At 35.6% G+C, this 27,010-nt stretch overlaps 1 protein-coding gene across 1 annotated transcript in view; it reads right to left on the bottom strand.

Annotated features, from left to right (window-relative positions):
* The window catches only part of ZRANB3 (zinc finger, RAN-binding domain containing 3), a 45,815-nt gene that overhangs the window by 7,204 nt on the left and 11,601 nt on the right, over positions 1–27,010 (bottom strand). Inside the window, exons 2-15 of the mRNA XM_009704392.1 lie at positions 22,241–22,259; positions 19,324–19,502; positions 15,654–15,885; positions 13,392–13,477; positions 10,724–10,895; positions 10,213–10,341; positions 8,642–8,761; positions 7,830–7,949; positions 7,130–7,309; positions 4,974–5,126; positions 3,862–4,342; positions 2,674–2,877; positions 2,056–2,147; positions 467–568 (exon numbers count right to left, since the gene is read on the bottom strand). Of these exons, the coding sequence (XP_009702694.1) occupies positions 467–568; positions 2,056–2,147; positions 2,674–2,877; positions 3,862–4,342; positions 4,974–5,126; positions 7,130–7,309; positions 7,830–7,949; positions 8,642–8,761; positions 10,213–10,341; positions 10,724–10,895; positions 13,392–13,477; positions 15,654–15,885; positions 19,324–19,502; positions 22,241–22,259 (2,269 nt within the window). The remainder of the gene's footprint in view (positions 1–466; positions 569–2,055; positions 2,148–2,673; positions 2,878–3,861; positions 4,343–4,973; positions 5,127–7,129; positions 7,310–7,829; positions 7,950–8,641; positions 8,762–10,212; positions 10,342–10,723; positions 10,896–13,391; positions 13,478–15,653; positions 15,886–19,323; positions 19,503–22,240; positions 22,260–27,010) is intronic.

Below are 27,010 nucleotides of genomic sequence, written 5' to 3'. Positions count from 1 at the left end.
ATCTTTATTACTGAATTAACTGAAGCTACATGTCTCACTGGAGCTGTGCCCTACACTGCTTTGAAAATTTCAAAAGACCGAAGGAAGTGAGAGTGGAGGCCTGTTCAGAACTGCAGCTCTGATACAATCTAGCACATTCTTATTCATCATGTGCCCCATTTAATTCATAACCTTTAAAAAGCCATTTTGTTGACTTATGAATATTAGTTACTAATCCTGTAAATGAGAAATTAAGCGATGCCTGGTTGATTCCAGCTACTGAAATGTTAACAGGAGGCACGATAATTTGCCAAAGTAACAGACTGCATAATTTATATTCACATCAACATTTGTAAGATCTGCTTGCATTGATGAAACCATGCCTAGATCCCGAGGCCTGGAAGTGTTATGCATTTATTTTAAAAAAATAAGTCAAAGCCCTCTGTATTAAATATTGTATCATCATGCCAGTAGAATTTGCTCTTACCGATGAACGATTTCGTTTATGCTGGAAAGTCTCTGGCAAATCCTCCCAGTTATCCAGCTGTATGTCCAACGGAATGAAATTATGATTCAGTGGTTCACCATCCTAGACAAGCAAACAGTTTTGTTTACAAATACAATACAGCACAATCTAGAAAAAAAAATTCTCCATTTCAAGTGAATTATCCTGCCTTTCTACTAAACTCAGTCCCTCAAGGTAAGATTTTTCCAGAAACAAACCATAAGCCACAGATGTATGATAACAGCACAGACGCAAGAAATATGATTCACATTAGTATAGCTAAAAGTAAACAGGGTCAAAATTTTAACTTAGAATATATCTGAATTTTTTTCTTAGCAAATAGTTCAGACACACAAACTGCCTTAAATTTAGAAACTGAAATTATAATCCTCTTGACTGAACTTCCAAGGGAAATGAACGATTATAGACTGCAGAATGTCACTTCATTAAAATTTAAAATCAGAATCCTAGATAGAGCATTGTTTATTATACCTTTCCCCCCCCCCCCAAATGTCTGAACAAGTTCTCCTCCACTTAATTTTTTAGGAACAAGTTGTCCCAGTGGGTACACATGACCCAGGAACTTAGTGATGATTCACAAACATTGGAGACAAGGAATCAAAGCAGAATTCCCTGGTGTCTCATTGTTCAGCAGAAAGATTTTGTGAAGTATCTGGCATAATGAAACTCTAATCCAAGCAAAAAACAACCCAGACCAATATACACTTGCCAAATACCACCCAAAATGCATCTTTTTCTTTGAAGAAAATGTGTGAAGCTAGGAAACAGTGTACATTTTAAGTATATTAAACAAGATTTCAGATACTAGAGGACACTCTTTTTGACTTTCCCAGCTGTATTAGCCTAATAAAAATATATTATCTCAAAGACTTACACTCAGTTATTTGTGATGCTTTGCAGTTGCACCTGAATACACTGACTCATTCAGTAGCTTTGAAGAAATCTTCCCAGTGAACTTTTCTATCCCTTAAAAGAAGGAATTGGAAAGTCCTGACTCCCCTTTGAAAAAAAGATCTGGAAAATTACCAACTGCTTGTTTCTGTCCTCCCACTACCACTGCAGATTAATGGTAGTGTGTTTTATTCGGGAAGTTACTGACTTATACACAGCACCAATATCTAGCTTTCTGAAAATGTGGTGACAATATTTTATTTACTTAGTCTGTCAGGATTCACTGTCATTTTAATTTTCATTTTGAATGTTCTTCTATTAAAAATATTTAGCAATATGACACTATAATAAAAAAAAGGAATCTTAAACAACTATCACTAGCATTTCTACAGATGATCTGAGCATACAGCTAATGTATTAGCCCCATTTTGTAAGCTAAGAGAAGAGTTAGAAGCTATATCTAGGGAATTATTCCTTAATTCCACTGAGAAAAAGAACTAGAATGATAAACTACCTAATTTTTGTACATTTCAGCTATTACAAAAATACAGGTCTTTTATATAAAGCATAACAAATAAAAGTATACATACACATTTCATAGGACAATATTTTACTGTGTAATTTTAAAATTATAATAAACATGCATATTTCAGGTTTACCTTTGTATAGAGGTGAATTCTATCAGTATTCCTGCTTGCACAAAACATAAGCCCATCATATATTTGAAATGTGTCTGATTTATCTAATTCTCCTATAAAGAGAAAAAATGTTTACATTGAAAAGTTTTTTTCTTCATTCATTTGATTCCGTCTACTTGGACGTTACAAATAATGTTATACATGTATCTGATTCCAGAACAGCATAATAAGATACACAGCTCAACCAGCAGGCCATTAAGATATTTCTGTATTTTATTTTTCTGTTTCTCCTGAATTACCTATCATCTGTTTTGCCTGTGGCTGTCCTGAACACAACTAAATGCCATCATAAGTTTTAATAAAACTACACAGGTTCACAGCTGCTAGTTTGACATAGTTCTTAAGTCAGCCAAAAACTCTGTATTGCTTCAGGAGTTGTATGGAAAGGCTGGGTTTATCCATCATCAAAATTCAATAAACATCCCAGGCTAAAACAAGAAAGTCATGTGCTAGTGCATGTACTTCTGTCTATCCTTCAAACGTGTAGGTTTTTATTTAAAAGTTATTTTTCATGCCAGAGGCATTTAATACAGTTTCACAATGGGATATAATTATTCTTTCATAGGAGTCCCACTTTACCTTCTCCACACTTTTTTTCACTTTCTTCACTTTCAATTTCAACAGTTTCCTGTTCGCCAGCTTCAACAGATTGCTGGGTCACCATTTCCCCAAAATCTTCTCTTCTGTCTTCAGCGTTGCGCTCCGCTCTCTCTTCATTTCTTCTGGAGTCCTGTGACACGTCTTCCTCAGTTTGGCTCACGGGAGCTTCACAATTTCTCTCAACTGTAGATGAAGAAACAAGAAAAGCGATTATTTATGCTACCTGTACAAACAGGTACCTAATCAACACATAGTCCTGTCTCCAGATGTGTAATTGATATACAGAGAAATTGCATTTTATTCTCTAATATTATTACAGTGCAATCACATAGGAAACTAGAGCTAACTTTAATATCAGGAAAATAAACACATGGAACAAAGTCTTCCATTTATGCAACTTCATGCATCCAGCTTAATGTCAAAATATATGCAATAAATAATGTAGTTAGCTATTCTGTATTATATACAGCTATTGTATACCATAAACAGACAAAGTAGTTTTCCAGGCATTGATCTATACCTGTGATATTTGGAAGTTTTCCTTACTTGAACAAGCACAGAGACTTAAAGAAAAGAAAATAAAAGAAAGAAAGAGAACCTTACTCCTTCCTTTGCAACTGAAATGGCAAATATGGGGATAGATTTATAAAAAAAATCTATTAAGTTTCCAGACAGATTAAATAAATTTAATAAAAGACATCTACTCCAACCTGTTGGAACAAGAAATGCCATATTTTCCAGGTAATGTCTCTCACGACAAATATACCCACGTTAATAAAACATCTACACCACATTGTTTAGTTTTTGAGGGGCAGAGAAAAAGTTTGCCATTTAATTGGATTCAGAATAACCATAAACCTCAAGTAAAAGGAGAGCTACATTTGCTGGAAAGAAAACCGAGCATATATTCTTCCTCACAGAATTTATATCCTGTTAACATTTACCTGAATTTTCCATTTTATTTAAAGTAGACTCCTGTAAAAGATCCTTAGGGAAAGCATAATTAAAAAGGCTCACTTAACAGGTATCTGTTCATGTAAAGACACCATTCTTCATATTTTGCCTGGATTTGTGTATAGTCATATATTCAAAAATACTGTATTTTCTGAAACTAATCACAACCAAAACAAAAAATGTATATTTTTCTCTGCAGTACACGTTACTTACCATTACTGCTTTGAGGGCAATTGCACATTTCACAGTAAGGGAGCAATTCACTATTACTGTAAGTGCAAACACTACAGTGCCAAACTTTATTTAAAGCCATACTTTTGCCTGAAGTACTTAAGCCACAAGGAAAGACTTCACTGCTTTTTTCTGAAAACAAAGAGGGCTTTTTTCCAGTCAAAGATTTTTTCTTTTTCTTACTAGAGCTGACTGGAGTAGATTCGCTTATGCTTCTTGCTCTTTTAGCTTCATGTACACAGGGACTTTCATGACAAATTGTATCATGGCTTGTTCTTGTGGAATCCAGGTTTTCATTGCTTTTCTCTGCATTGTCTTCTTTTGTGACTTCAGAAAATTCTGAATCATTACATAATGATTCATTATGTAATGATTCATTACCAGAAAATATTTTACGTTTCTTCTCAGTGGAGGATTTTGGGGAAAAGAAAGAACGTATGTCATGCTGTCTTTCCTTTTCAAACTAGGAAAGAGAAAAGAAATATGTAAACCCACTTACAATTATTGCATCAGAAGCTGTTAAAACTATTATTTTTCTCCTTAATATTAGTCTCTAATACAAGAACTATTTTTACTTTGGAGGTGGAAACAAAAGATACCTTCCTTTAAGAACAAGCAGCTAGCAGAAAAATCAATTCAAAATTCCTCTTCTGTTTTGTAAAAAATATTTTTAATATTCTCATGAAAATTCTCAAATAGCACTATCAGAAAATGAATACACAGAACTGGTCTGCTATGTGCCTTTTTTGATGATGCCTGTTACAAGGAAAGGCTTTTAGTATTGTTTTTAAGATAATAGCCAATCAAATTCATTACAGCTAATAAAGATGTAATTTAAATGGAAATTACTTGGTCTTATCTGACTCAGAGTGGGTCAGTCGCCTAAACATAACAAAAGATCCATCAGAAGCCTGTAGATGACATTTATACCCAGTAGAGCACTTTTCCCAGCTTCACCTAACTTTTAAATGGAAATTACTTTTTTTCATTTAAAAAAATTGTAACCATTGTTCAACTAAGCTTTCTATGCACTGCAAACTTTACTAATGGGGAAACACTAAATAAGCAGGAAAAACATAAGTTTCAAGTCTCACACGTGTAAATAAAAGTTCATTTTTGGTATCTTCTAGACTTTCATTTGGGGTCCAGGTCTCAGCAAAGCTCAAAAAATCCCATTTCTCCTTATCACCTTCTTCAGCCTGCATTTTCTCTTTCTTGCCATTCAAGGTGCTGCCTGTAACTTTGGCCTGCAGAAAGACAACGTGCATGAAGTTTCCAAGGAATTCACATGTTAGAAATATTTACCTATATCCACTCAGTTTGCTTTCCTCGTAAACTTAATTCAGTATTTGCAAAGTAAGAAACTGTAGTCATTCAAAATAACTTAAGTAATTAAAACTATTCCTCTTCCAGCATCCATTTCTGCAAGAATAACAATAAGTAGTGTATTTAGCACACTGTGACTTGTGAAGTTGTATACAAAATGTCAGTATTTACTTAAGTTAAAAGAGAAGATATACATTGTGTACATCTCTTACAGTCTTAACCCATTTTGCTTGGTACGTGGAGACAAACAAAGGCAGAATTAAGCGAAAGAAGCAGTTTAGTGACAGAACTTGTAAGGTAAATTGCTAGTGAATTACTGAGACCCATTTGCATCATGTTTAAGGAAACTCTTCATGTACTAGACTGACTGAGATATTTCCAGAGGTACCTACAGGAATTAGAATACAGAATTCCATTCCTCAACTGAATGTCAAGTAGAGTTTGCAGTACCTAGATTCTTTAAGCTGTGACTATCAGGAGAGGAATATATTGGCAAAAAATTGGTTATCAGTTTCTCAATACAATAACTATATGGACACAAACAATTGAATCACTATGACACAGGGGAAGCCAAACGCAGGAACAACCATAAGCTGGCATTTGCATCAGAATAAATCCTGTGTAACCACAATCTCAAATGATTCTGACAACTAGACTTTAAAAGGCAGTTCTTTCTATGTTGACACTTCTGGAAATGTCAGAAAACAAGAGCTGACAGAACACTAACACACCTCAGTTATCAAAACAGGACACTAATGAATGGTATCAAAGGCTACAAAAAGGTCACAAAAGCAAAACAGTCAAATTATTTTTCTTAGTCCTGTGAACTGTCAAAGATCTTCCAAGTAAGGAAAGACAGTAGAATGGAACTACTCTTCTGAACAAGCACTGGGTAATACTTGAGCAAAATGGCAACAGAAGATAAGATTACTGTAATCTTGGGTCTACTGAAGAATTATTTGAGAATGCTTCTGCCTCTCAAGTTTAGTTAAGGCACAACATTCATCCAATTAAACACAAAACAAAACAAAAAACAAAACCCCAAAAAATCCAAAACAACCCACAACAAACTCTAGCTGTTATAAGTGAGCAGAAAACCTTGAAGCTGTAAACTGAACAACCAGAGCAATAAAAAGCTAGAAGATAAAACAATGATGTTCTGTAGATGGGAACGATCCCATTCATCTTGGCAAAGAGTCTCATTTATCTTTGGATCTTAAATGGAGAGCAAAAAGCTGGAAGAGACTAATGCAGAACAGACATGAACACATCTGGAGTACTGTGTCCAGTTCCGGGCTCCCCAGTTCAAGAAAGACAAGGAACTACTGGAGAGAGTCCAGTGGAGGGCAACGAAGATGATGAGGGGACTGGAGCATCTCCCTTAGGAGGAAAGGCTGAGGGAACTGGGGCTGTTCAGCCTGGAGAAGAGAAGACTGAGAGGGGATCTCATCCATGCTTATAAATACCTTAAGGGTAGATGTCAAGAGGATGGGGCCAGACTCCTTTCAGTGATGCCCAGCGACAGGTTAAGGGGCAACGGGCACAAACTGAAACTCAGGAAGTTCCATCTGAACTGGAGGAAGAACTTCTCTACTTTGAAGGTGGCAGAACACTGGAACAGGCTGCCCAGAGAGGCTGTGGAGTCTCCTTCTCTGCAGACATTCAAAACCCACCTGGGCATGATCCTGTGCGACCTGCTGTAGGTGACCCTGCTCCGGCAGGGAGGGTTGGACTGGATGACTTCCAGAGGTCCCTTCCAACCCCGACCATTCTGTGATTTTGATGACTAGCAATCCTAGGTGTATCAGTTTGTCTTATAGCAGGAGAGTGCTTCAGATAAGCAAGAACGTCATTTGGCACATGCACTTAAGTGCTATCTTAACCATAGTGAGTTCTTGATTATTTGGTTCTATTCCACACATACCTTGCGATTCAGCATTGCCCACATAAGAGTATCCATTGTTCCTTTTGCAATAAGGAAGTGAATATTCACAGAACTGCACTGTCCAATTCGGTGTGCTCTGTCTTCTGCTTGCTTAATATGGCCTGGATCCCAATATAATTCAGCAAACACTACATGAGTAGCAGCAGTAAAAGTTAAACCCTAAACAAAGTTAAGTAGATGCATTTTAGAAAAAAGATTCCACACACAAACAACTGAATATCTGAAGTAAAAGAAAGCTAAAGGTTGTACAGGACATTTTTATATGGAAATAAGAGGGACCACCTCAATAGCAGATGGGCTTATTACACTATTTCTTCCATGGGCCTCAGATAGATATGAGTTAAGATTCAAAAAAATACTTCAATATAGTGCAAAGACTGCATACTGCTTTTCATTATGGAAGTAATATTTATTTCTCATTAATCCGGTACTTTTAGAGAAAGGGAGTTTTTACTAATTGTTCCAAGAATGAGATGCTGCTGCTTATGTTGATTTTGCTCAAGTAATTTCAATAGAGGCTTAAAACAGTTAACATGATTGGTGCAAAAAAAAAAAATATACATGAGACTACAAAAGACATACTGCATGAAGTTGCCTTCAGTAAATCATTTCAGTCACCAATGACTTAGAGCACTTATATTCTTCAGGTTTCTTATTTCACATATTTTTTTTGTCCTACCTGACCAGCTGCCTGAATACTCAAAATAGCAACCCGGGTATCAGGATCCTTCTGAAACCGATTAACAAGATGTATTCTTTCTGCGGAAGGAACACTTCCATCTATTCGTATGTAGCGAACCTATAAAATATCATAGTAGAGACAAAATGACATTGTCAGTGTCCATTTTTAGATCAAATCATCCTCTGTCCCCCAATAAAAATATGAAAACATCTGTTCTGTTCCTGTCATGGGTATAGGGATACATCAGTACTCTTTTGCCCTTTGATTTACAATTAAGCCTCTATCTAGATAAGTGTAGACTTAGTATTCCTTGTTTACAAAAGAAGACAGAAGAACATAGGATCTTAAAATGGAACACTCTGCAGAAGAATCTGTAATTTCCCTGACATGATTTATTAAAATTCCAAGCCTTTGCAAAATAATAAAAATATAAAATAGCAAAGTTAGCCAACACTCCCTAGCAATGGTTGAGAGTCCATGATCAAAATAATACAAAGGTTGTTTGCAAACATTTTTACTGCTTTGAATTATCAGGCAAGACAAGTGTTCCATTAAAAAAAAAAAAAAGTAGTCAGAAGCACATCGGTAGAAAAATTTGGGAAACGACTACCTACAACATTGATTCAATAATAATAAAGTATCATACCAGATACAAGTGTTTACATTATCCTTAAATACAAAACAGTTCTTCAAAACCACATGATCCCTTTTAATCTAGTGGCACGGATCTGTATGTACTTAAAATCCATAATAATACGCATTTGTAAAGTCTGAAGTTAAATTTGTGCGCACATTTGTTAAATCATTACCTTACTTTCTATAACGGCCTCTGTACAGGCTTGAAGCATGCTTAAGTGATGAGCAAAAACCAGAAATTTCAGTTTGTCATTTTCAAGCATCATTTTGATATAGTCCTTTACGGCTCCTGCCTGGAGTAAGAGAGTGCGTTTTCATTAGTCAGACATAGAAAATGTTCAAAAAGACAGTTTTTAATGTCTTTCAATTTCTTGTAATACAAAAAGGTAAATTTCCATACTTCCTGTTATCCATTTAAGAATTTATCAAGCACTCACATTGTGAGTATAAAACTATTCAAATTAACTGTTTAAAAAAGTCACAACTTTATGTCTTTGAGAAACCTATCTCTTTCCTTCAGAGAAAAAACCCCACATCTATCCTCAAAAGATCACATAATTACCTGGCACTTCTTCCAGATTAAGATGTAGAGAAAAGCCCTTTTAGTTACAACATCATTATCTGATGTTTTAAGTCATATTTTAAAAAACCAAAACTGATTCCTGCCCAAACATATTTCAAATGGACAAGGTATTGTTTAATCAGAACTTCGGCATCTGCACCCACATAGAGCCATATATCAAAACTGAAAGAATAATTTTGATACTTTCATGATACTGTCATCATAAAATATTGCTCTACATAAACATTCACAGAATTCTTTTGTGTCAAATATAATTTTCAGTATCTTTTACAAAAACTATTAAAGTAATGATGACAGTAAATAATAAAATTTATCAGTGATCAATGGTTAATGCAATACCCACTGCAGTAGTCCTCAGATTTCTTTTTTTTCCTCTCTTTTCTGCCTTTCAGCTTCCTGTTTGATAATGGATTACCAGAGGGGAGGGACTAGAAAAGTGATGAAGAAATAGCAACAAAACCACAGTGATATTTTTAAGATGAAAGAAAAAATTTGAAGGAATTGGTCAGATTCTCAATTCTTACTGCTCCAGCAGCCCGCAGAACTTTTTTTTTTTCCTATCCTTTTCTAAAAATAGGTTGGCATAATGAAGCCTGATAGCAGGGTAAAAAGTAGGCATGCAAAAGATTTTGGTTATTAACTTGTTGTTCCATACATCTTAAGCTACAGTACTGTAGGAGGAAATACAGAACATGGGATCCCATTTGATAAACCAGAAAGAAACCAGCTAGAGGGGACAGTTCTTCCATGTTTATCCATGGGGAGAACTGGTACTCAGAGAATGCAATCTGGGTAAGGGCTGCACCAGCACTATCCCAGGTCAGCTGCAGCAGCTGCTGGCACACAGGTATGTCCCTGAAGTACCCACCTTCGGTATAGCCCGAAGTCTGTGAGGTGCATTTAGTGCTATTGGGAGACTATGTCTGGACACTCTCAGCCAGCTTGGTGGATATCTAATCAGCAACAGTTTTAACACTTAGCTCAGATCATTATAATCAGGTTCAGCCTATTCCATAGGGAAAAAGAGAGTGTTTCTCCACCTACTCATTAGACAACAAACCAACCAACCTCATCTAGTATTCAGGCCAACACAACTAATTTTATTAAGTTAAAAACACAATGGGTATTTTAAATATATTCAGAAGAGACGTCCACGCTTACCTTGGCAATGGCTGTTTCTTTATACATGCGTGTGATTAGATTCATGACCTCAGAAAAGCGGCTTTCAGTGGCATCTGAATTCAGATTTCTCATTAATTTCTCCCACTCTGCAAAAATGGTATTCAAATTCTAATTGGCAGAAGAGATCAGTGGTTAGGTATATAGTACAAAGCATGTTTTAACTCAAGATGTACATTTCAAGCACGAAACATTTAGGAACAGAGTACTTTTGAGAACTCTGTCAAATTTGGCTAAAAGTAACTGTCAGTTTCAAAATCTAAGGGAAAGGAAGAAGATTGCACTAAAAATAGAGCAAATTTTATCATTATCTGATGCCAAAAAATTGCTATATTCATGTACTTCATTTTATATTTTAAAAAGAGTAACACAGATGCCATGCTATATATTCACACATTCTTTGTAACCACATATAATACACATGCATACATATGAATACATAGATATTACTATTTACTAACAAATGTGTTTTTAGCAAAAGTGGAAAATTTACCTTAGCTGCAGCTTGTGGGAGGTCAAATGGAATACGTTGCCTAACTTTGGGAGGCAACTGAGTTAGAACATCATTCTTCAGTCTTCTGATCATTATTTCACTTAAAAGTTGATGTAGTTCTTCTAAATTTGAAGCTCCTCTACAGTCCCATTGAGTTCTTTTACCAAAAAACCTGAAAATGAAAAATCAACACTGACGGTAAAAACTAGCTCTTCCAAATTCAACAGAAACCTTCAGTACGTAATTTTAAAATGCACTACTAGATACGAAAGCATGCTGGATAACAACACTTGGTGTTCACGTTTACGCTAGAGAGGTGGTTGCTTTCTCTCTGATCCCTTCCAATGCTAAAGTCAGAGCTGTTTCAACTTCCCAGATACTGCTGCCTGCAGTCATTATTACCCATCAGATGCATACAGTCCTCTATATCATCCCAACTATATCTCCTTTTCTACAGAAAGCAGAAGTTTCAGGTATGATTTTATAACTCTTGTTTCAATGGACTAATAAGAATATACCAGCATAAGAATGCTCTTTATTATATTACAGAGGGGAACACCTGACAGGGAAGCTATCATGTAAGCTGCAAATATCACCATTAATATTCCTTTGTTTCCCTCTCTGAGGATTCCCTCCTAGTTACAGACACAGGATTTAAAGCTTAAGGTCCCATCTTTAAATGTAATACTATTTAACAAGCAAGGTTAAATAGAGGAAGTAGGTTTAAGGTTAAAAGGCTAAAGGTTGAAAAGAGAAAGAATTTTTTTACGTAGTCTTCCTTGTTCTTTCTTTGCTTTGTTGTTTTTAAGGAAGTGTTGCAACAGGAACAGCAGTTTTTCTCTGTCAACATTGCTGAGAGATGACACAAGCATGACAGATTTTGCTGCCTTTGGAGAAAAGCCCAGGCAGCATTTTCCAAGGCCAGGAGAGTATGTTGCAAGCACGTAATTTTACCATAATTTTACCAGTATTTTTTTTTTTTAAAACCCATCATTTAGAGATTTTTAAACCTTACTGAGCTTATCAATTCTAGTTGGCTGCCTATAATCATTTGGAAAAGGAGCTTAGGGACTCACTTCTACACTCCTGAAGGATTGGCATTACACACTCAGAATGCTACGTAGATGGAAGACAGCAACATCTTTTGCTCATATTCCTTCTTTGGCCTATTTAGATGGCTGTCCTTAGAAAGGTTTCCTCCCTCCAGCTTGAGAATTGGGGATATAAAAGAAATGGCAGGCAAAACCTCACAGACATACTTTGGACCTCATCTTTAGAAACAGGTGTCTATGAATACCTCAGTAAAAAAAACCTGCAACATTTTCACAGAAAGTGCTGCGTAAAATAATCCTATCAAGTTTATTACCACAGAATGTTTTGTTACAGCCAAGTCATGAAGACAAAGTTATTTACTGAAAGCTTGCCAAACCCTAAACTTGATTTTTATTACATTTACGGTATTCCAAAAATAAGATAATGATCTATGATTGAGTAGCTAACCATACTGTACCCACGCACACTTGTGGTGTGAAAATTACAGATGCATTCAGTCAAAACACCATGGAGAAAATAGCATTTCTCTGTCTGAAAATTAGACAGCACTCTTCCATGTTATTTGAAGTTAAATGCTGATAAAATGCATATGCTGGAGGGAGAAAAACAAGTTATATGAAAATGAAACCATGTAATTATTACTGTAAAAATTAAATCTAAGTGCTAGCCAATTTAGCTGACAAAATCTATTGCTTTGAATACATGCAAAGTTGTAGATCAGGAATTTTTTAGCTAAGAAATTTTTTAAAGGTTCTTCCCTTCTCATAACTTCTTTCATTCCATATTGTAACATAGACCCAGATGGGTAAAACTAAGCATTTAAAATCAGAGCTTCTTCTATCCGCTCCTATTTTAGAACATAGCCAGAGAAAGAGATCATTACACTAAAGCTGAGGGAAGCAAGTCAGAAGGAAATGAATCCTCCTGAAGTTAATAATTTTAAGCACATGAAACATGAAAATTCATGAAAGATGCAAGGGATAAAGATGGGTTAAAATTCATTAGGCACATGTGTGGAAAAATGTGTAATGAGCAATGTTACCTAGCAAATTGGAAGCAAGGTGATGGATAAGAACTTATAATGCCTGTATTTGATCCCTCAAACAGAATTACAGACACATCACTATGCTTTGGGAGTTTTATACCTTTACTTTTACTCAGTCAATCTGTAAAATACAGAGACAAGTATTGGATTTTTTTTTTTCCACGCAAGTATGGTGGGATAGCAAAAAGACTGAATCCCATAATAAAGAGAGATGCAAATTATTACATAATACAAGCATAAGATTTAGAGTCAGAAACTCCAGCTTTAAAGGTAAAAAGCTATACACCTCATACTAATGACAGTAAATTTGTACATTATTTTACTTAACAGAATGCTGCCACTTAAACTCTATTTCAAACTCTAACAGCTTTGAATTTTGTCCTCAAATTCTCCTGTAAATTTAATCCTTCTCCCAGTCCTCTTTGATGGAGGAGATAGTATCTGACCCTGGGTTTCCAAGTAAGATGACAAGATACACCAATAGAGGTACTACACACAGATTCTCTCACTTCGCATGACAAGAAAATCAAAGACACTCATGGGAAAATAAATTAGCAAGTACAGTAATACCTGACACGAGCATTGCAGTATTTTTTGGCATATTCAGTCCAAGTTCCAAATCTTCTTGGAAACAGTGCCTCAATCTGCATGAAAAGCTGTATAAAAAAAAACAGCAACAGTGAGAACTCACCTGTAAATGTAAGACTATTCAGAAATAATTATTACATGATCACCGTGTTAAGTTTGCATTCAACAGTTGCACAAAAAATACACAGCTTGGCACACATGCAAAAGACATTCCATAGGAGTATGCATGTGCCTTGAGACGGGACAGTTGTGGGAAACCCTCAAAGAGCAGAGCACCCTGAACACCATAACACAGTGCTGACAACTTGGAAAAGATTTATCCTGAACAAGAAAACACAGACGAGAAGATGTTATTCCTAAAAGTACAATTTTTGTCATTTGCCAGGTACATGATCTTCTGCAAAGCTTCAGTGCAGGTAATTCCATGAATAGTTTGCTTCTTAAAATACACAAAACCACTACTCATTCTTAAGTTTTACTTCCAAAAAACCAGACAATGTCAATACAGACCAGAAATTTCATGCCTTTCTTCCCAGTTGAGTAACAGAAGGTAAATAGCAGTTTAGACAACCTTAGCTGGAAACAATCCTACTTTACAAGATGTTTTACTGTCAAAGCTTTCTGGATTCAAAGATCACTACTAGATCCAAGACACACTTTGACAGGTAGCAGGGGTAGCATAGAGACAGAGAGTAATACAGAAGGCTCTCTCCTAAACGCATTTCCCTGCTATCCTCATAAGTCTACTATCACTTCTGCCATTTAAGTTTTCATATTCCTGCATCACATGCTAGTGACCTCTCCTAAAAAGAAAATTACTACAGCCTGATTTTGTTCTTCATAGGTTTCAAGACAGCAGTTGGAGAATTGAAAAGCAGTGTTAAGAAAAAAAAACAAACCCAATTTATTTGCCTAAGTGAAATGCTGCTATTTTGACATAGATCTAGGCCAAACAAGAAACAGCCTGTAATTATTTGCTATAAATGTACATAAACATAAATGAATAATGTTTTTCATTTTCTATATGTATTCCATTTGAAGACTTCATAGAAAGATTCTGCCTATGACACAAAACCGATTAGAGAGACATAATGGTCTTTATACTCTGCCTTATAAGCCATGACAGAACTTCAGCATCACTATAAAAAAATGTCTCAAATTGTTTTCCATTTGGTCATGAATTTTGACCCCATTACTGTGATCAAGGACAGCTTGTGTGGAATTTCCATTCAAGGCCTTTAGCAAGGCTGCTTACTGGTCTTGGTATCAATCCACTGTATAAACGTGTAACACTTTCTAAGTTTAGTTCTTCTTCCAGGGTTGGTTGCAATGTCTTTGGTACATGTGCAGGAAGTTTCACAATTACCCACACCCACAGATATAAATATACTTGGTTTAAAGTTTTAAGCAAACACTTATAATACACCAAGTTCTTTTTTTTCTTTTTTCATACACTGGATATCTTTCTCAAGTTACACCCTCTCTGAACAAATTAAATTAAAGGGTCTTGGCGTAAGTTCTATTTACACAACAAGAAACTCTAAAGTGTAAAGTACTATTTAGATAACCCTTATAAGTTCCCTGGATACAAATCAGCTCTGAGATTCCATTTATTTCTACATTTGATAAATAAAGGCAGTTTTCTTGTGTTCAGTATAAAACCCAAGTGGTTTTCGGTTTCCTCTCTGCTCCTCCCCAGCTGCATAAATTGAACTCCCTTCTAAGGAAAATTTGTCTTTCTGGACTGCAACAAGCACAGGATATATTTTTTCCACTTATGCAATACAAGTGAACATTAGGAATATTCAAAAGACCAGCGATAAACAAAGGACTTCCTATATCAGATGAAGTAGAAGATTTAATACAACTTCTTGTCTACCAAGGACTCTCCTACCCAGTAGAAACAAATAGTTCTCTACTTAGGCTTTTCAATTTTCTATTTCACCCAACTGTCAGTCTGTTACATGTGAGATTAATTTCTTATAGGACACACTATCTCAAGTCACCTGTGCATGATCTTGAAACAAGTTGGTAAATCATCAATATAATCAAGTCAAACTAAAAGACATTGCTTTAGTTTCTTATACTTGTGCTTCCTAATGCAGCTAGTGCAGTTTGATGTTGTAATGCATGTAATTATATATATTAAAGAAAATTACAAAATTGTTAATTTCTTACTGATACCATTCTTAAAAAAAAACAAAACCACAACACAAAAAACCCAAAACACAATACATTAAGTACCTCTTCAGGTCTTCCTAGAGCAGGAGTTCCAGTAAGAAGAATAGCTCTAAGAGCTTTCTGCACAATTGGCAACAAAATCTTGCTGCGGGTGGCATTTCTGGACTTCATATAGTGTGATTCATCAATCACAACGACCTTAAAGTTCTGCTTGTACAAAGCGTCTATTAAAGTCTGTGCATCAGAAGTTAACAGGCCATATCCCAGAATCGTTACTTTGCTGGTTGATATATTCCTAAAAGAGATAATCCAGAAGTTTTCTTAGTAAATTTTAATGGTAGGAAAATTAATATAGCAAAGGAATTATACCAAATTAATTTTTTTAAAGAAGGTATGTATGACACTTTTTGGATTGATTAAGTAGTGGGCTGTCAGGCTAATAACAACAGCTTTTGGTGTTTAAAACATTCTAGCATTTCACACTTACAAATCACACATATTTCATAACCATTATCAGAAGACATACATTGCATTTAAAAGGAAGTTCATTTATCAGGTTGCATTGCTTCAACTTGTGCTCCTTTCCAGGAGTATTGCATGGGTCAAATCCACTTTCTGGATAAAAAGTTACACACCAAAGTCAGATCGTTATGAGCACTCTATGTAAACAGCGCCCAAACACCTGACGTAATAATGTCTCTATGCAAGCTATCTACTGCTCTGTGTACAAACAGTCACCTTACCAGCAGCCTAAAACGAGTAACTAAACTGTCTCTGAGTATCTGGGTACTGTAAAAGTCGTTAAGCACTGGAACAGGCTCCCCAGGGAGGTGGAGGACTCACCATCCCTGGAGGTGTTCAACAAACGTTTAGATGTGGCGTTTCGAGACATGGTTTAGTGGGCATGGTGACATTGGGTTGAAGGTTGGACTTGATGATCTTTGAGGTCTCTTCCAACCATAACGATTCTATGGTTCTATAGTCTGGGCTGAACCTCACTGCCTGAAAAAAACATTTATATCAGAGCCGTCTATCCATCTTTTTTCCCCTCGAACAGAATATGAAGGGAAAAAAACCTTGAAAGAAGGGAATCAACAAGGCACGAGATGAAAAATTAGTATATAGTCGGGAAGGAACTTCTTACAATAAATTTAAAGACATATATAGGTCCAAGGCACGAACTGATTTTAAAATCACTGGAGAGCACTGTGGCCCTTCAGGAGCCTTTAAGCACAGGAACTCTTAAAGTTGTTAGACAAACAAGTCCCCAGAATGAGAGTCATAGCTGGCCCACCCATCTGTCAGAGACTACTGCTCTGCTGGCGTGATTTTTATTTGTTCTCCAGTAGCAATAGACCAAAAAACCAACTAAGCTGAAGTTTCCTTGAGTATTTAAGAGGAAAAAAGTATGTGCATGTGCACATTCATGCTTCTGGATATACAAGAAGCAGCAGTGGTTAGAGTACTGGCACTGTGGTCAATGCACTACAGACTCTAGCTGTTACTGTATAGATAAATGTTGTAAGCAGGAAAACAAGAATTTTCCCCACCCATTTGTGAAAGGTGGATAAAAAAAGTTACAAATAAAATTATTCATTCTTAAGGGAACCAATTTATTCAAGAAACATCCAATATCAAATTTAGTTAGAAATTAGAAGAACCTAAATTGATGCCTAAGTATATGTTAACCTGTTTAAATTAAGAAGTTAAGCAACATTCAAGCAGTAAATTCCATCGCTGAAGTTTTGAAGAAAAGCAAAGTATTGAACTGAGAGAAATCAAAGCTGAACATACGGAAGCAGAATTTAACAAAATGTTAAAGCAAGTTTGGCAGCTGTATTTTTACATTTGCATTTTCTTGCAAATACATATAACACTTTTGAATATTAAAATATTAAAGAGTTCAACAGCTACCTCACTTATATCTAGGAAGCCTCCTGGGAGTTAAACAAGCAGAAACCCAAGTTTTCCTCTTCCCTTGTTGTTGAATAAAAGTGATAATGGTTAAGGTCTACTCCTTTTAAGAACCTTGAAAGACGAAATGAACAGAATTCTGTTTGCCATTTACTTTTGCCGTCATCTCCCTTACTCCACATTTCTCTTTTCTGCATTCAGCACTATAAGCATTAAGTTTGTGTGCATTTTTGTTAAATAGCTTAAAAAAAACCAAACCCAAAAGGTTCATTGGATCCTTATTTTAGTTCCCACTTTCCTATGATAAACTTAAATCTTGACTATCAGTAGCAACTACCCCTTGAAAAGCTTTTAAAATACATTTTCAGTTGGGTTTCTCTGGTTATCACAAGGAAGGTTCCAAGCTATCGTCTCACATGCACATCTTGGCGCTCAAGTCACTTTCTGATACTCCCCAGACAACATGAAGACCAGTCTCCCTTATCCAGAAGTTTTAGAACAACATCTAGATGTTATCAGGAAATCAGCCTAGTCATTTACAGTAAAGCAGCCTAAAAAAATACCCTTGCAATTGGGTGTAATAGGGGAGTTATTCTAATAACACACGAGACTTGTAGTCTCTCTTTGATGAATTCATGCTATTAAGCCTAAAGATAGAAAGCCTAGGTCATGATGACCTTTTCAGTTATTTAGAGAATACTTATTTTAACTTATAAATTTTCTCAGTGCGCTAAATAGAATTTCAACAGTAATTACTTCCTTATTTTGTAATGTATACCAGAAGCATTCAAAAAATACGTTCAGAATGTTTTACAGAAGCTAATGAATACAAGCTAATTCATCAGAGAAATGACTGTATGTTCGAGACACACTGAAGTAACACAATTTTCAGCAGACACGCAGTTGCTACTTTGCAAAAACCAGACCTCTCAACTTCAAAGGAGATGAGTAACTACCATAATATAATAACACAAAACTGGGAGGAGTGCTTGGTACACCAGAGGGTCATGCTGCCATCCAGAGGGACATTGTGAGGTTGGAGAAATGTGCTGACAGGAACCTCATGAAGTTCAACAAGTGCACAGTCCTGCCTCTGTGGAGGAACAAACCCGTGCACAAACATATACTGGGGGCCACCCAGCTGGAAAGTAGCTTAGCAGAAAAGGACCTGGGGATCCTGGTGGACATCAAGTTGAATATGAGCCAGCATTGTGCCTTTGCAGCAAAGAAGGTGGCTGGTATCCTCATCTGCATTAGACAGAGTATTACCAGCAGATTGAGGGAGGTCATCCTTCCCCTGTACTCAGCACTGGTGAGACCACACCTAGAGTGCTGTGTCCAGCTCTGGGCTCCTCAGTGCAAGAGAGACATTAATGTACTGGAAAGAGTACAAGGAAGGGCCATGAAGATGATTAAGGGACTGGAGAACCTCTCCTACGAGCAAAGGCTGACTGAGACTGTTTAGCCTAGCGATGAGAAGGCTCAGGGAGGGATCTTATTAATGTATACAAATACCTGAAGGGAGAGGGCAAAAAGGATGCAGCCATGGTCCTTTCTGTCGTGTCCAGTGACAGGACCGGAGGCAATGGGCACAAACTGAAACACAAGAGGTTCCCTCCAAACATCAGGAAATGCTGTTTTTCACTGCAGGGGTGACCGAGCACCGAAACAGTTGCCCAGAGAGGTTGTGGGGTCTCCATCCTTGGAGATATTTAAAAACCACCTGGACACAGTCCTGGGCAACCAGCTCCAGGTGGTCTTGCTTGAGCAGGGGGTGTTGAACAAGCCTTTCTATAGAGGAATAACGAACTTTACTCACCCAGTATCAGTTTTGTTCTGAATGATGCTAATATCGTCTGGGGAGAGCTCTGGAATCCACTTCTCCATCTCATCAACCCAAGGGTATCTCAGAGATGAGGGCACTACAATTAAGAGAGGCCATTCATTTTTATAGTAATATGAAATGGCAATTGCTTGAATTGTTTTACCTAGCCCCATCTGGGAAAAGAAAAGAAAAAAAAATTAAAAATAGAAGTCTCTGCTCAGAAAGCATATTCCATTCAGAAGAGACAAAAATATTTTGCAAAACCAGAACCATATAAAGGAAACAAAGCCAACGAGCTAGTTACATAGTATCTATTTCATTGTCAATTTGTTACCACAGATCATCTTTTATGAAAGAATATGCTTCTCTTTAAATGGATTCATACATATGTGATATCTCGTTAGCCCATTAAAGCTAAAAGAAGCATTTCCATTCATTTCAGAAGATTTTCTGTTCAGGGCCTTAGTAGGGTAGACTATAAAGATCAAACTCTAACTTGTTATGCTACCGAAAACATTTTAAAAAGACCATGCAAAGGAAAGAAAAGTATGGGATGTCGTCTTAACATAAAAAGAACAACTTTGTCCTAAGTTGCACAGGCAACTGAAGAACAAAGGAAGATCTATATGAAGAACACTGCTTTTGACTCAGTAGGTCAACAAAAGGAAACTACTGCTTTCATTCACTGAAGCTAATAATTTCTTTTTATTCTGTAACACAGAAGAGGAAGTCCACCTAGTGGAGAATTCAGATTTACAGACAAGGTGAAGGGTAAAGATACAATACATAGACATATATTTAACAAGAAAGTACTTGCTTCATATTGTCAAAGTAGGAACGGTCCCATCTAATGAGTTATGAATATGAATAGCAACAGATTAATATAAAGAGCCAGAATTAAGGGTTTTGTTTAAAAAATAAAACCCTCAAGATTTTAATCAAAGAATGCAGCTATTTTCTCTACTTATTCACACGGCAAGGGATAGTTCCAGACTCCTGTTAAGCACTAAAGCACAGACTGGCCTTAAAATATTCTGTTCAGGTTTTCTAGAGAGTCCAGTGGATATTTGAGTTGATTTGCTGCTATCTAACTACTCATGGTACAGACATAAAAGAACAATTTACTTATATCCTTAGTATTGAGTTTAAATGGACTGATGTAATGATATCACGAGATTTCCCAGGTATAGAAGAAAATAATGAATATTTCTACTATTACTAGAAAGAAAAATAATCAGAGAACTACCGTGAAACTAAGTTTTTAATGAAAACTGCCAAGTTTTCATTAAAATTTTCCTGCAAGCCCGCCTTGTGTCACCAGTACTGCTTCAGCCAGCTGAAAACAAATACAAGTAATAAAAAAAAAAAAAACACAAAAACATCCATTTTTGTTTTGTTGCCATAGCTCAGACTGCACAGTCACTGGTGATGATCCAGGCAACTGAGTTGAAATGAGCAGGGAATAAAAGGCAGGTGTCTTGGTAGGAGCACACCCGTAACTGAATCTTAATCCCATATAGCTGATCACCAGTCTAGATTGTAAGAAGACAAGACTGTGAGAGACAAGAAAAACCACTGAATATGCTATGGTGTTGTTGTTTGATTTAAACACAACTTTCTCAGTCATGGAAATGGATGACACGGAAAATCTGAAATTTTGGGGGAAAATGCCTGTCCCCACCTCAAGAAAGAATGGCAACATATTTTTAGAATAGCTTTCAAAAAGATACTATTATTATTGTGCTTTAATCCTTACATAATTACATAATGCAGGTATATGTACAGTAATTATATGATCTCTTGTTCGCATATGTAACTTCTTTCTGTATACAAGTTCATAATACTGATGTTTTCCTTTACCAACATTTTCTTCTTATTTTAGAGATACGTCAACAAGCACAAGATAGACACCACTGCATAATACTTCCTCCAGTGCCAGACCTATTGTCACTACAAAATATATTTATTCCGAAGTAAATAATGTGTATCTTGCAGGACTTTTTATTGCTAACATAATTATACACAGTTTATTTTCTCATTCAAGGAAGGAAATAAGAAACTTTGTTTTAATAAACAAATAGCTACTGCTGGTATTTCGATTTTTCCCAAGCTTCCATTTTCTCTTCCCCTGAATGCTTTTGTGTTCTCCACAGTTTCCAGAAATTTCACATTCTATGCCAGGATAGTTTATCTCCAGCTGTAATGAGATTTTTATAGTATGAGATGCTTTAATCCTAGTAATCCATCTCTTTCTCTCTCTCCTTCTCCCTCCTAGTGTTTCACGAAAACCCAAATTAGAATTGGGAGACTATATAAATCCCCAAACATTACCTCTTTTTCAGTAAGGTTTCATACTAACAACACATGAAGGACGTTATACTCTACTACAAAAATATTCTACCTGTGGGAAGAAATGCTGGACTCAAATTTCCTTATCATAGAACAAAATATAAATTTTCAAATTTCACTATTGCTTCTTGATCAGTGCATTTAAGAAAATTCATCTTTGGAAGGCATATCTGTTCAAAATCCACCTCTCTGGGCCAGAAATGTCTCCTAATCCATTAAAAGTAGCTAGCTATGCAACTATAAAGTGCTAAAAAAAATTAAAAAAAAAAAAATCAACTGAGTTAATATTTTGAAGATTTAACAATACAGGAGATTTAACCTACTTAAATACATTTAAAAGTAACTTCCTAAGTTTTCTCAAAGATTCTTTTAAATTTATGTCAGGTTTCTTTTTTTTTTCCTCATTTAGATATTTTCAGAATATCTAGTGAATATCATAGGAATTGGGCTTCTTTCATTACCAACCTTTCTGCCCACATCTCTCAAACAAAAAAAAGTCACTTCTGCATGAGATGTGTTAACACAAGCAAAATGGTGTTAGAGCAACAGGAACATTACTTACCTCATCAGCAATCATGCACCTAAATAAGAAACAAAAAGAGAGGGAAAAAAAGCAGGCATTAATAGTAAATATAACAAATAAACTGATATTTATGAATTGTTTAGTATAAATTTAAGTTATGAATTTACTGAATCAAAGAAAGGAAAAAAGGTAACTTCATTCCTACAGATACCAACTACAAAAAATAAATTTGGTATGAATATGAAAGTAAGTATGCTAATTATTCTAGAAACCTATATTCAATTTGTTAGCATTACTGAAGAATTTGCATTGTAAAACTGAATTGCTGCTTTGGTCTAGTGCTACATTAATTGTAATCTTAACAGACATTTTCAAGGCAAGAAGTGCATCTTCAATTTTTTTGTCTTTCAGAAACAGTGATGTTTTTGCTGTTTCATGATTAAGGATTATTTATATGTCAGACTGATTTTAAAAAGCTGCTTTCCAGAGCTCTTACATTTGTTTTGAAATAGAAACAAACACGGACTCCCTCTCCCCTACCAATTGTACTAGCTAAAGTATTAGAAAACATATTTAATTTTTTTTTCCCCATTTTGGATTCACTTAGTTAATGCTACTCCAGGTAAAGACAATGACAACTCCAAGTCCCCAGTCAAAACTAGTAGATTCTGTTCTTTACATTTTCTAAATGTTGAATGCCATCTTTGATATGAATTTCTTATAGGTATTTTAAGTTACTTGGTTTATGTCCGTTATTTAATATGTACATTCTTAATTCAAGTAGTGTCTAGGGAACTGAAATGTTTCCAGCCCATGCAAGCTTCTTCATCAAAGCTTTGAGACTGGATGAAGGACAAAGGAAAATTATTTGATGGACATTTAGTTAAGCCATTAAATGGATCATGCTGCATCTTTCCAAACACGTACCCTCAGCTATTTTACAAAATTTACCAACTTTTCCAAGCTGGAAAAAAACCCCACAAAACAAACAAGAAACCCTAAATCTAACCAACAAGCCTATCCAATTCAAAAGCATTATCTAAAGAATTACAAAAGCTTGTTCTACCTCTGGTAATTACTAGATGAAATACATACATTAAATTCATACACACTAACAAATTCAGAGGAAGGCACAAGTCCAAGCAAAAACTGTGAAGATAAGAAAGAGGCAAGGAGACAACCTATTCCCTTTAAGTCTTACAGCAAGGTGATGGCTTAAAGTTCCCTTTTCTCCTATAGCAACCCTGGACTACACGAAGATACAGATTTACTAAGTATCTTCTGAACAGAATCAATGACGGGAATTTCATGGCAAGATCTGAAACATGCACAAACTATGAATTTCTGCAACTTTGTAAGAACTCTCAGAGTTCGATAGCAGTATCTGCTTGGGCTGCAGTTAAATAAGTGGAAATTAGATGAACACTCCAACTACATAGTAATCTGCAAAGTTTTTCAAGCACTGTATAATTTTCTAAATTGTCATAAAACGCAAACTGGAAGAGTAACTCCCACCAGTCGGTATCATAGTGCCACAAAGGGCAGCGAGTGCTGTTGGTTGAACTAAGTGACAGCAATAGACTGACAGTTCTATGCAGTCCATGACTTTGCTTGAGGATTTATAAATGTTTACTGACAGAAAAAAGTGCCAAGTCTCAGAAATGATGAAATATTTCAAGCTCTGGAAGGGAATAAACTTCACAGGCCACTCTGCTTCTTTTCCCCCTGACTCAAGTATCCTTCTGCCTTGTGCTTTTCACTTCTTATCCCCGGCATCTTTTAGCCATGGACGCAAACTAGTCCTGATGATTTGCTCTGGATGAATTCTTCAAAGTCTGTTCCCAGCCACTGCATCCTCTAAGGAAACTGAAGCTTCTCCTACTCCTATGTCACCTAACTAGATATGCACCCACTGCACCATGTTAACTCAAATGCAGTGTTCCTTCCATGAGAACATGGAAAGATCTTCCAGGTCTTTCTGTCTATAAAATTGAACACACCAAGATATAAATATTGTGCATTTTGATACTGAAAATCTTTTAAAGTAATACAGAACTGCTTTTCTTTTAATGGTAGGTACTCTGAAGTTAGTGTAGCTACCTAAAAACCACAACAGGAGTCTTTTCTGCACAAAACCCAGCCGCTTTACACTAATGATTAATGCTTATAGCAGCACCATCAACTTAGAGCTCTCATTATGTCTAATCACATGCATCTTACCATGGGGCCAAAATGGACGTTTTTATGGTCAAAATAGAAACGTCAGCAGAAAATGTACACTGGCACTTTTCAGACATGATGTGTGAGATAAATGTTTGATATTCTGAGAAACATGGTATACTGCTGTTTGCTCACTCCATCTGCCAGTGTAAATTTCAATGTCTATCAATTTCATCTGTTTCTTTCAACATAAAAAAAGAATTCAAAATGCATCTTATATAACTTAATTTTTCAGAAGTAACAAACTATCTAGTTGCAATAGCTGTGTAACCACACTCCCTCCCAAGTTGTTAGGGATGAAGTGATGAAAACAAAGGAAGAAAACATAACAAAACAAATCCCCCAAGTCTGCACAGATTTACAAAGGCAAAAAGGCAGCAACTCATGACTGTGGTGCTTAATACCTGTGATTTACATCTGAGCAAAGATATTTATTTGCAGACAACTAATACACAACTTTAATTTTAAAATAATGTCATTTTTCTCACTTCAAAGACTGATTTTTTTTTTTTTTCCATTTAATACTCATTGTTAATTGCTTGCACTGAAGTTTACAAAACAAGTCTTTCTTTTTGCACATTCCTTCAGAGGCCAACTGCTTTCAGTACATTAATTCTGTTTTTAAAAAACAGTTTGAAGCCTGAAATCAATTGGAATGCACAACAACTTAGTGTTGCAGGGTTTTTTAAACTCTCCACATAAATGCAGAAAATAAGTAAGACGATAGCAATTAGTTAGAGCAGAGGCATTTCAAGCATAAACCAAAGATTTTCTTCAACAATATAGTACATTTAATATAAGGATATCAGAGCAAATGTACAAATACAGCAATAACTAAGAGTATACGGCATCCAAGTAGCATCTGGTAGTCAAGAAATGTGATAAAGAGGACAGGAATACAAATGTTCCTTGCCAACTTGTGCTGACAAATACAGTATTTCTCAACATATCAACTTATATTTTAGTAGAATTGCATAAATAATGAAATGTTAATTATGCCAGTTCAGACACACAGAAATCAAAGTGAGAATACATAAGACCCTAGTGCCCTGTTCTTTGGCATATGTGAAGTAACTATTTGGACCTTCGTTCTTTTTTTCAGGATAACAAGTTAAAATGAAGAAGTTCAGAGGGATTTACAAATTGCTCTGACAATTAGAAGCTGAATAGCAATTAAAATAAAAAGCCTTAAAAAAAAGTGTCAACCACAGGAACAGATTTTTTTCCATAAAATGAGATTTTTTTCATTAGAGTGAACCGTAGCCACTTAAACTTTGATGACTTGAGTATCTGTCGAAGAATAGGAAGTTGTTCTGTTTTCTTTTTGCACTCATTTTCAGACTGTGCTTATAGAACCTTTGCTGCTATAGAGTATATTCTGTTTTCATGTCTATTAACCTCCACTTAATATGTCTGAAGTGACACTTCTTATGTAGCAGCAAGAAAATTGCTGGCTTTTAAATATTTATAGAAATCCATCATTTTGGTGGTGGTAAATGGATGGAAGTACTAAGTAACTGGCCATCATTTTATCCATAAAATAACCACTCTTAAAAGATAATAATGGTAAAGTGATCAACAGAGTTTCACCTTCCTTGTCTCTGCAGTACCAATACAAATAGAGATTCCACCGAAACACCCATATGCTTAAAAGTTATATAGCTGTAGTGATATTTTGCTATAAGTATTAATTCTCTTCTCCCATCCAATGATGAAATAGCTTTGTCATTAGCAGTTCAGATTTTATTTGTATACTTGTGACCCATACCTTTTTTAGTCATTTAAATATTCGACTAGACACATCACAGATTGATATGAATCAGGTGCACAAAATTGTTTTTAAAGCTCCAGTTAGAGTATCTAAATGTGCTAAATCCTGTTATGATACAGTTAGCAACATCAATCACTGCTTTGATCCACATTGTTCATACTTAAATTCCTGAAGTGCTACAGTTTTAAAATTGCTGATTTATGCAAATTTATTAACATTATTGACACTTACACTTGATAAAAGTTTTGACATGACACACGAGTTGAGTTTATGATACAGGTAGAATTTAATAAAACTAATGTAAGTGGAAATTGAGGATATTCAAATTATTTTATGACTTAATGCATTTTAGAGCATTCATCCTCTGTAGTTTTCACAGTTTTAGAATAAGAACCTTAAAGATGCCTGCTTAATGTAGTTACAAAATATGAGAAGTTCAAAATTTTTTCATTAGATTCCAGGGCAATGAAAAATAGGTTATATTACTGAAAGGGAAATCACCAAGTGTTTCTAGTTTATAATCACAACAACTAGATTTGAAATGTAAAGAACTTCCCCATCATTATAGCCCTGATCACACAGAACTTATATCTAATGGTTGCACTAAGCTGTTAAAAAGCAATACTTTACATAATCTTAAAAATATGCAGCCTCTATTTAAGAGAAACTACAGTATGTTCTATACTATTGCAGTGAGACAGGCTGCCAACATGAACATAAAGGTTCCATGCTGTCAAAGCAGAAGAAACAGATCTGCAGCTACATTGAAGGGACAAATATGTATTTTTGTTTCACGTATTTTGACTGCAAGAAGACAG

The sequence above is a fragment of the Cariama cristata genome, unplaced genomic scaffold (assembly GCF_000690535.1).
Source record: "Cariama cristata isolate BGI_N322 unplaced genomic scaffold, ASM69053v1 scaffold190, whole genome shotgun sequence".
In the NCBI taxonomy this organism is placed as follows: Eukaryota; Metazoa; Chordata; class Aves; order Cariamiformes; family Cariamidae; genus Cariama; species Cariama cristata.
Note: the sequence above shows the minus strand (reverse complement) of the source record. Positions and strands in the feature narration are given on the sequence as shown.